Below are 11,111 nucleotides of genomic sequence, written 5' to 3' on the forward strand. Positions count from 1 at the left end.
ATGTTTGTGTTGACATTCCATACTAAATATGAGAAAATTGCGAATATAAACTGTATATTAAATTAAATTAAACACTAAATAATTAATAAAAATTATCAAATATAATTTTATAAAAATTCAAGTAATAAAAATTATCAGACATAATTTTATAAAAATATATACAACATATTATTTTACATGAATATGTGTATAAAATATAATACGTATATAATCTTAAGCGATAAAATCAAAAATATCAAATATATAAAAACCAAGAAGCCGCAGGAACGAGGTTGACAGTTGAAATGAATCGTGTAAAGCAATCGTGTTAAGCTATAAAGATAAAGAAATTTCTTTTTACAGTATCTGAAATCAAAAGATGAAAGTTTTATACAGGATGTAAAAAGTATCGGTACCGCGAAAAATCTCGAAAACTAGGCATTTTATAAAAAAGTGTTTCAGATAACAGTTATAAGGTTTAAAAGGATCAATTTACTGATTGTATCAGTGTAACCTTGCATGGTGTTTCCAAGGTCGGATCAAAGTTACTTTAAATTTTTTTAATGGATCTCTATTTTAATGGATCTCCATTTTTTATTGCAGACTCTTATAGCTTAATTCAAGAGCTTTCCAAAACACTATAATAAAGTTTATTTTCATTAAGTACTTTTTAAATTATGAAGGTTGAATATTAGAATACCGCCGGTACTTTTTCTACGGAGATGATTTTGATCGAAACGAATTCTGTGAGCTCATGATGCAGAGAATTGACAAAAAACCTAACTTCCTACTTAACATAGTTTTTTTGGACAAAGCAACATTCGAAATGAATAATAACATCAATAGATAATGCTAATACCGACTACTTTAATATACAATCCTCATAAGACAAAAAGTACTTAATGAAAATAAACTTTATTCTAGTGTTTTGGAAAGCTCTTGAATTAAGCAATAAGATTCTGCAATAAAAAATAGGATGTTTTATTTAAAAAAATTTAAGGTGATCTTGTCCTGACTTTAGCGATGTCATTCAAGGTCAAACTGATAAGACCAGTAAATAGATTCTTTAAAACTCTACAACTTTTATCTGAAACACTTTTTTGTAAAATGTCTAGTTTTCGAGATTTTTCGCGGTATTTTTCATACTTTCTATATAACAAACTGATATGAACACAATTCTTTTTGCATTCGAAAAAGGCAGTACATTTATCAACTCTTGTTTTCTCTCGCTGTAACCACTATATTTTCAATTATAGCATCAGAAACAAATTTTTATCATGTTGTTTATCTAAATTATTTTTTATTTTGATACAAAACTCACGATAAAAATTTATATAATTTCTTGTTTTTCTGACGTTATATAATAAGGCTCAGCGAGAAAAATAGAAGTTTTAAGCTCCGTTACAAAAAACACCGCGGATCTCGCGTACTTTTTGGAGCTGATTTTTTTATTCTACGTATATTTTAATCAGCCTGACATGTTATTCTCCAGTACAACTATACACTTTATTACTCTTAAATAATCATTCAATTAATTCTGTTATTTATATATTCTAAAAGAGAATAATCTTTTATATGTATATATTATATGTATATATATATATATATATATATATATTCGTAAAATTCGCACTTTGTCTTTTGCTCTCTAAATCTCTAATCTCTATAGTATATATATGTATATATATTTTTTCATCTTTTTGTTAGAATTTGCGAGAGAAAATGTATGAGTTGCTCTCTTTTTATTTAGTCAATCTCTAAAATAATTATCACTATGTAAACGCATTTTTTTTCAGGTAATGATAACGTTCGAAAGATATATTATATTTTTCGCACAATTCAGTTAAGTGCTACATATTTTGAGATTTACTTTCCGTCGCGATAAGATGACTTAAAAATCTAAATATCTACATAGAAATGATGAGAGTGTACGTGTGTTCTTACACGCAATGTAATTAAACATATGTGAGTACAAAGGATTATCACAAACAAGTACATCATTATCGCACGAACAGAAGACATTCGGTGGTGAAGTAGATTTGTTTCGTTCCAAATCGACATATGTATAGGTATGTGAGAACGAACCGAGCGAGTCATGCCGGAAACGAATGCGAAGAAAGGAAGAAGCACGTAGCAAAATTTCGAAAAATCCGCCACTCGCGACTCTATTATGGCACCACAGGGGAAGATTCCTTTTATTAGTAGAGTAAGTCATTGGACGGTGAAACAGAATTAATGTCGCTAGACAGTCGTCTCCCGGTCTACATGGATATACTCCACGAAACCGGGTGGCTGTTGTCAGGATGCCGCGCCGAGGAGCGTCTCTTCCGTCGGTGCTCGTCGCGGCTTCTTGCTTTTCTTCGTCCCTTTGTAATGAAGTCTCTTTGTGCGAGCTTTAGATCTAGAAGGAGAACACAAAGCAAAGACAAAATTGTTTCATTTAACTTCTGACAAAACAATTTTTATATTAATTTTTTTACTTTTCGATGTTTGCGTTACCTGCTAATAAGAATAGTAAATAGGCACGCAAAGGCAGTGACAATTCCAGCGACGCCAGTCACAACGAGCCATATAGTAGGCTTCAGCAATCCAAGAAGACGGGCTCCATTACCGCAGTTGGCCTCGTCGTGACCTGATGGACAGTGTGCGTGACCGTCGCACCAGAGACTGGCGGCTATGCACGCACCCAGCTCGGGACATTTGTGCGGACAGTCTCCGACATGTAATGGCATGCCGTTCGTATCGTTCTCCATTATGCCCACGCCACTTCTGTCCGGAAGACGTAGCTGGCGGCGTAGCGCCGCACGACTCTTGGAAATTTCCAGCCAAGAGGCAGCCGCCTGGCCGGATTCTCGTGCCACGAAGTCGAGTAACAGAGCGGGCGGTCTTGGTGGACCTGGCCATTTGCCTTCTTCGATGGAACCTAGCCATTCCTCGGAGAATACGTGCACGGTGAACTCGCGTGCACCAGGTTCTGCAGGACACACCACTTTCAGCAACTTTGGCGGCCAGCCGGAATAGAGGAGGATGCGATTAGTGGTCGGACATTTGACCTGATCACCGCCACCGCTGCCGGACGAGGAGTCGGAACCGACGACAAGCGGTTCCAACGGCAGAAACCAGCCCCAGGTTAGAACAAAAAGCGAACGGTTCTCGCGCGCCTCCACGAGCCACGGAAGGCCCTCGCAGTAGATGTCTGGTCTTGACAGTGGAGGAGTCACGAATCTCAATTCGCCACCCTCGCCGCGAATTCTTTGCTTACGCGGACACTCCGGTACGCGAATGAGTTCAAAGCTGGCATAAAAGAAAAGCGTCTCGAAGTCTTCATGAGGCGCTTGCTGATCTATCAAGAAGGTGATCTCCAGTGCCCGGCTTGAAGATATGTATGTGAGGGGCAAATAAGACGTGTTATCGCACAGACATGCTCGGGGCAGCCTCACATCTCTCCACGGCGCTTCGTAAATGACCAAACGTGCCTCTCTGGATCCTACTTCCTGAACACAGCGCGGTCTACCGGTGTGCGGATCCGAATCGCTCATGCACATAGTAGATTCGCCTAGACTGACATTGTGCAACGTCAGACGGATCCGCTCGCCGGTACTAGCTTCTACGCGATATCTAGAATCAGCAATGATATCAAAGTAAATCGGCATTCTAATCAAATTCGAATATCTGCTTGAAAACTAGTAAAATCTTTCTATTTTATTAAATTTTAATTTACTTGTTAGATATATTTGATTTTATGTTTAAAATACAGCGTATTCCAGCGTATTTCCATCCAACAGAGCAAAAATTAAAAAAAATTAATATTTACTTGCAATCCAATTTATTGGAACCACCACGGCCGAACAGACGTACATCGCGCGGCGACATTATCTCACCGGTGTGCGCCTTGCGCCATACCCGACTGCAGACACCTTCGCCCCAAGATTCGCCGGGTTGAATGGTAGAGATGAATTCGTATCGCGCCTAACAAAAAATCTCAAAAAATAGTAAGAATTACAAAACGCGTTGACCTGAAATAAATAAATGACTTGTTACTTACGTGAAAGTTAACTGGATGAAGAGCAGTACCTAAAATAGTCTCCATGCGTAGAATCAGACTTGGTGCGTTGGTCAAATAACTCTCATCTTCGGTACATGGTCTCGTGCTTCTGGTGATGTTCCGGAGTGCCGCGTGGGCGCACAATTTGGGTGTATCGTCGCACAAAGTGGCCATTGGTTGGCCAGTGTTTGGTGCGCCATCCCAGAACACGAGTTTAATGGCGCATAGTGACGAGCTATCCGTCATGGATTGTCCAGCGCTTGCATTGTTCTCACCGTTGCCGGTCAGATCGCGTTGCGAATACGATGAGAAATAAATCCATATACGGTCGCCGGTGACGCCTTTAATGTTCCATGTACAGCTGGAACCGGGCGGTAATGCGTGCAAAGGCGCGCGTATTATTCCGCTTCGCTTGGCGCCATCACCAGTACCATTAATAAAGAAGTGACAGCCCTGCGTGCCCTTCGCGTAGTCCAGACCGTCCGAGTCAACATAGACTACTCGTAGCTCGAGCTCGAGTCGCAGTGCTGACGCGCCCAATGGTATCGCCACAGCGGAGCTACGGAATTCGATCTGCATCGCAGGTCCGCGTGCGGTTACCTGGGGGAGCGGACCACCGCAATACACCAGCAGCACCGGGTCTTCCATGCGCGCGCCATCGCGGAATATCAGACGATCCTTCTCTGGCGGACAGTCTTGCCAAACGCTGAGACTCGTGTTAGCGGCGGTATTGAGACCAATCGAGCTAGTGGGCGTGTATTTGACGGAGATCATAGCGTGTTTGCATGTAGGCACTTCCTTCTGACGCACGGTAATCAAGCAGCTGGCGTTGCGTGGATACTCGCCCGGGTAGTTGGGACTCTGCAGGCGGCACTGTTTTAAATGACACTCGTAGAAGTTGCGAGAGCAGTAGGTGCCCGGTACAGGAGAACCCCGTTCGATTGGCAGTTCCGGTTTGCCCAGTCGAGCGACTGCCTCATTGCGCGCGACAAAACGGTAACGAAGACGGAATTCGAACGGCACTGTGGATGGCGCATGGAAGAGCCTGATAGAAGCAGTAACCGTGCTAGTTTCACTGTAATAATAACACCAAAAATTAAACATTTATGAAAAAGATAAATAAATCGCTCATCTGATCAAACAGTATTATAAAAAAGTATTATAAAGAACGAGAGTCGAAAAGAACCTGTAGTAGGACGCACGACTCTCTCCGACTCCACACCAGGAGCCGCCGGTGAAGTGTCTGCCAAGTTCGGCAAGCTGGAGCGAGCCCTCGGGACAGCTGGTAAAGTAGTTGTCGGCATTAATGTCGACGCGGCCCACGCTGAACGCGTCCCATAGCAACTGCACCAGTTCGCCGTAGCCCTGGCCGGCCGCGGTGAACGTCAGGTGACAGAGAAACGGCAGCCGCTCTTCGGAAGGTCTTGGCAAGTCCAGCTTGTACGTGCGTCCTTCGCGGCCGTGATAAGTGCGATTGCACGGTGTGCACATCGCAGGCTCGTCGCTGCTGTCGCCACAGTCATCCACGCCGTTGCAGTAAGCGTCGATCGGCACGCAGTGGCCGTCGCGACACGTCAGCTCGGCTAAACCGCAGGTGCCGCCGCTACCGCCGACGCCGCCACCTCCGCCGCTTGACGTATTAGCGCTCAACAACAGCAACAGCACCGAGATGATACCAGTACAATAGAACGGTTGTCTATTGTTGTTATTGGATCCTCCTCCAGCATCAGCTATCTCCTGCTCATTAAAAACCAAAAATATATGTATATCTGTATATAATTTGAAGAAAATTCTATCTATATGAAATCTTTGTGGATATTCTTTGTGATATATTTAAATTATGAAATTGTTGCATACGCGCGTTAACTATTATAAAACAGTCGCAGTAATTTTTCACACATTTAAAACAGGTTTTAATGATACTGCGTGACATATCACACAAGAATTAATGCTAAACTACGAACTGCGAGTTAATTGTATTAGTGTCACCTTGTATTAAGCGACCGAGATTTAAATCGATCGGCCCGATATCTTTCGACGTATCATAAATATCTGTTTCACTCTTAACAGTCGTCTCTTCTATCACATACACATTTATCAAATATAATAAAGAGTAATCAATTACCATAATAATCTATCAGCGAAACATGCATATCACAGTTACAATTCTGACAATGCGACTCGGATGTTGGTGAACGACAGCATATTGGTTCGACGATGAGAAATACGAGCTAGATTAACGATAAAATATCACGGATCGCGATTGGCAGTGATTATCAGCACCAATAACGACATTTCCCACGGCTTTGATCGTGAGACAACAACAACGTCGAGTACTACTTCTCGCTGGAAGAAAGACAGATACGGAGAAAGTGAGGAACCCCGCCTATACGTTGCCACCGATGCTACACTCACGAGGAGTGTCACCCACCCACTCGCCCGCTCGTCGTGCACACCCCAGAGGTCGATGCGCAACTGCACGCTATCACATACTTTCCCTGGAGGGAAGGCAGCCACCGTGCGCGCCGCTGCTGCAAGCCATACACCACCAGAGCAGGGGGCAAATGAAGAACGGGGTTGAGCTCTCTGCGCTTGGCGAAGGAGAGCCTCGCCTGCCTGGCTGGCTGCTAGGCGCCTCAATGCATCGATCCACTCCCGCTCTCGTTCTCGTCTCTTTTTCTCACACGACTCACCGTCTATAACACTCTGTCGACACGCATTGAGAGTCGAGAGCGAGGGGTTAAAGCACTCCAGAATTCTTGTTAGTCAATCAGATCGGATCAAACGGATTTTGCAACGCATCGCTTGCACACTTCTTTAGCTTGGAATCGTATATATTAATGTACAGGTTTTCTAGTATAAAAAAAATAGAAATTTGTGGGTGTGATGCTCGATCTTAAAAGAATCACGTTTATCGTTTTTGGGAAAGTCCAGATGTAATACATTTCAGAGACAGATGCAATCCCAAATGTATAATCTTTTCGAGAATAGACGTAGTTCAAGCAACCTCTCCCAATCCTAAACTCATAAATCCTAAGTATAGTTACGCTTAAATATGCATAATATCTCAGATAATGAAGACTGAATGAGCATATTTTACAAAGTCTGTAATAATACATTTATACCAGAAATCAAACGTAATCTGTTATTTCAACTAGTGTCGACAGAAAAGCAGAAAAAAGAGAATATAAATCTGTCACGCCGTGATGCAAATATATTATTGCATCTATCAAGTAGAACTTGCTTAAATAAATGTATGCAGATTTGTGTGTGTGTGAAGCATAACGTGCTATTGTCTTCATTTATTTCTATATTTTCGCTGTGTTGCTTTCCTTGCATATCGTGCCTATACAATTCACTCATATGACACAGCTGAGTGGAATCTGCTGCGAAGTGCTGATTAAATCTGCGTGCATACTGCTATCATTTGGCTATCTTGGATATTTTATATAAGATTTATTTTGTAAGAAAAAGTTTGAATTCTACAAATAATCAAAATTCTGTTAATTTTTATTAACTAAAAAACTTATTTTTATAAAAGATGTCACACAATTTTTTTATTTGTTTATTCGTGTGGTTACATTCTCCTAGACTACATCTTGCTCCGTGCATCGTTTCGAATTTTACTTATCGGAATTTTTGCGCTCTAGTAACCGCTCCATGGATTTGCTTCAATTGAGCATCATTGATCGTATCTTGGTGAAAAAAACGTTATTCTTTCTACCGAAGAATTTTTTCGTAACACGAACCTAATTAAATTTAGATAATATGAAATTAACTTCCATTTAAAAAAATAATAATTTGTACAGAAATAGATCGTTATATTAGAAATTTCCCAGATAGCCAAATGTGAAAACTCAATATGAAGCAAATCATTATATAGATTAAGTTGCTCGCCAATTGCTGTTGTGTTGTTTTTATTTAATGCAACGAAAATGTTTTTGTCAATTCAGTATCAATATGCTGAGTTTTATTATCAATCAATTGTTGTAGCCAATGTTTATGACATGTGAGTCAGCAATATGTGAGCAATATATGAGCAATAATTTTTATTCATAAGTTGAGAAAAATAATATAAGTTTATTGCCGATGAGTTGTTGAGAACTTGCTGTTATTATATTTTGAAAACTGTTGCTGGCAAGAACATACTGAAAAGAGGATACACTCTTTTGTTACATTGCTGAAAACATACGAGTAATATTTGTGGCAAGTTGCCAACAACTTGCACTCAGTTGGCTATCTGGGTTGTTTCTGATCATTCATCTTTCTTCGCATTGTCCCGTTGAAATGCCTGATAGTCGAACTAGATAGAAAAAAGAAGTGGTGCAATGCTATACCGCCGCAGCTTTTCTCTTTTGACGGACCTCTTTAGGAAAGTTGACGATCTCTCCTCCGTGTCTCTTAATGCATTCGTGCCACGAAGCAAAGCGTGTCGAGGACATCGTCTCCGCCGTTACTCGACAAACGTTCTGCTGTCCCTAATACGTATAGTTGTCAGCAGCGCGTACATCGCACAGCCTCCTCGCTCCGTTGGTAAGGCTATCGAATATGGACTGCGCACCCTTCTTTGCATCGTTTTTCTTTCTTTCTGTTTTGACCAGTTGTACGCAAAAAAAAAAAAAAAATAGCAACTCTTATCGCATTACTCAGCATCAAGACACGATCGCCGTTCTCTTTTCTTTTTCATTGATTATCGATCTCGGCGGTTGACTGGTTATCATCACCCCCCCCCCCCAGCTATGTTATAGACAGTTTATCGCTTGCGATGTCAATTGAAAATTTAATTCTGACACGCTTACTCGGTGAACTCGATACGAAGTGCAAGCAACATGCATTTCACGATATGCGATACCGCACGCACAAAATCTATTTTTATATACAGGGAATCAGGAAATTTGCACAAAAATATACATGAATCTCTGTCAAGGAATGTATTTCTAAATTTTTCATACGTCTTTCACAAAAATGATTTGTTTATATAATATTTGTTTATATAAACAGTTTACTCTATGTTAAATAATGAGACCTATGAAGTAGTTTCAAGCAGCTGAATAAATACATATAATTGAATTTGAAAAGAAAAGATAACATATTAATAATACATATTTAAAATGTATATCTTTAATAAATATATCCAAAGATATTTTTACAACAATTATGCAAATTAATATAAAATGAATATTCAGTGTGAAAATGTATAAGACAACTAGCAAACAATTGATGATATTATATGTAATATTATTGAAATAAAAAACAATAAGTGTTTCATAATATAGTATTATGTAGTAAATATGAGATTTACCTCATTATATATATATGTAGATTCGCAAAATACAAATTTGCGCGCACGCCAAAATTTATTCACAAGTTTTTTTTGTCATAATTAATGTTAACTTTCACGCATAATCTTGTAAAATATTCGTAGTAAAATAAATCAAATTTTCTCTCAATTTTTGTTTTTTTCGAAAGATTTTTTTGTAACTACTTTTATTATTTGTCATAGAAATACAAAACTTACAGATACCTCTTGAAACTATTAAAATACTTTTTATTCTGTGTGCCATGCACAGTGTAAAAAAATTCAATATACAACTCTATCTTAACGCTAACATATACACATTTTAAAAGTTTACGTGTATGTATATTCAATGAACTTATTAAATATAAGAAATATGTATATATATTAAACTTTTCTCGAGACTTTTTATGCAAATCGTATCTTCGATATAAATGTATACGAAACATCTTTAACAATCGGAAAAGTATATTTCTTTGACACTTGAAAATTTATACATTAGCGTTTGAATATTATGCATAAGATTCAATAGATTTGCATCTAATTCTCAAGACTTTTAACTAATAGACAAAACATGAATATACAAAAAAACCGAAGCTTCAAGAGTGATGATATTTTGATCTGAAAACTTAAAACGCATAACGGGTACGTATATCTTCGAGTTTTTTCGACACTTCGGACGGTGTTCTCTCGAGGTCGCCGGAAATACTTTTTTGTTTGGTGGGCTCGATCGAGTTGAACTGCTCGCAGAGATCGCCGTCAATTACGTTTTTTACAGGATAATAATATGATCGGAAAGACAAATGATCGCGACCGCACAACGGCGGGTGCTCGGATCGCATATGCATCTCCAGATGCTGAAAAAAATCGTGATCTTCGTGACTAGTAAACGGCACCAGCACGCCCACCGTGCCGCTGAGAGTTGTGTAGACTAAACTCTCGGAACCACCGGGTATGAGAGTTGCCTTTTGCAACGACATTACCGTCTCACCGACGTGAAAACAAGCAACTGTGTCCGCTTTCTGACTCGCACCGTTCAGTAACCCGCGGTCCCACAGTGCCTTATTACCGGTTGGATCTTCATCCACATCATCATTAATGCCAGATGCCAGTCGTATCTGTCAGAAAAGACACAATTCAGCAATTACACACTAAACGTTGAGACACATTTAAAAGAAAAAACTTACCACAGCTATGTTCCCAAATTTGTCGGCGGTAGCAACGGTATCGTAATCCAACACGCACGTGGTCGTGATCCACCTTGGATGCGTGTCGTCTGCGAAAACAATCAATTGATTCTCTTGACGCTTGTATCTCACAGCGTACACGGATTCTTGCACATCACTGACATAGATACGCTGACCAATAGCATTGATTGAGACCACGGCATTGGGGATGTGTTTGTTTTCGCACTTTCGCAATAACTTCTTCTTACCCATATCGTAAAGCCGCAGCATTCTTCCTACACCGACTAAAACGCGGCCTTGATATGGACAAATGGCTAAAGGTACTTCGTCTAGTAGGGATTTATGCTGCAGCTCGATGCTGGTGCCTTCTGAATTTACTCTGAAACCAGAACAATCAATGTTAATCACTTTTGTGTCGTGAATTATTGCAGTCAGCGAAAACATCATTTTTAACAGCAGTAGTCAGCACTGCGAAACTAACATCAAAATACAGATAGATACAGTTCTCATTTTTCAACACATGCGCGTGCACGCACGCACGCACGCACGCACGCACGCACGCACGCACGCACGCACGCACGCACGCACGCACGCACGCACGCAC

The 11,111-nt window shown here is 40.1% G+C and overlaps 2 protein-coding genes across 2 annotated transcripts in view; both read right to left on the bottom strand.

Moving 5' to 3' along the window:
* Positions 1-1,748: 1,748 nt before the first annotated feature.
* On the bottom strand, positions 1,749-5,550 carry LOC109862344. The gene is made up of 5 exons (XM_020442373.1): positions 5,211-5,550; positions 4,025-5,099; positions 3,794-3,948; positions 2,479-3,597; positions 1,749-2,380 (listed from the first exon to the last, which is right to left on the bottom strand). Exons 1-5 carry the CDS (start codon positions 5,513-5,515, stop codon positions 2,278-2,280), a joined length of 2,757 nt encoding a protein of 918 aa, XP_020297962.1. The 5' UTR covers positions 5,516-5,550; the 3' UTR covers positions 1,749-2,277.
* Positions 5,551-9,190: 3,640 nt separating this feature from the next.
* The window catches only part of LOC109862343 (splicing factor 3B subunit 3), a 10,364-nt gene continuing 8,443 nt past the window's right edge, over positions 9,191-11,111 (bottom strand). Inside the window, exons 11-12 of the mRNA XM_020442372.1 lie at positions 10,508-10,886; positions 9,191-10,438 (exon numbers count right to left, since the gene is read on the bottom strand). Of these exons, the coding sequence (XP_020297961.1) occupies positions 9,950-10,438; positions 10,508-10,886 (868 nt within the window). The 3' untranslated portion in view covers positions 9,191-9,949. The remainder of the gene's footprint in view (positions 10,439-10,507; positions 10,887-11,111) is intronic.

Source organism: Pseudomyrmex gracilis, unplaced genomic scaffold (assembly GCF_002006095.1).
Source record: "Pseudomyrmex gracilis isolate BER0280 unplaced genomic scaffold, ASM200609v1 scaffold_1641, whole genome shotgun sequence".
NCBI lineage: Eukaryota > Metazoa > Arthropoda > Insecta > Hymenoptera > Formicidae > Pseudomyrmex > Pseudomyrmex gracilis.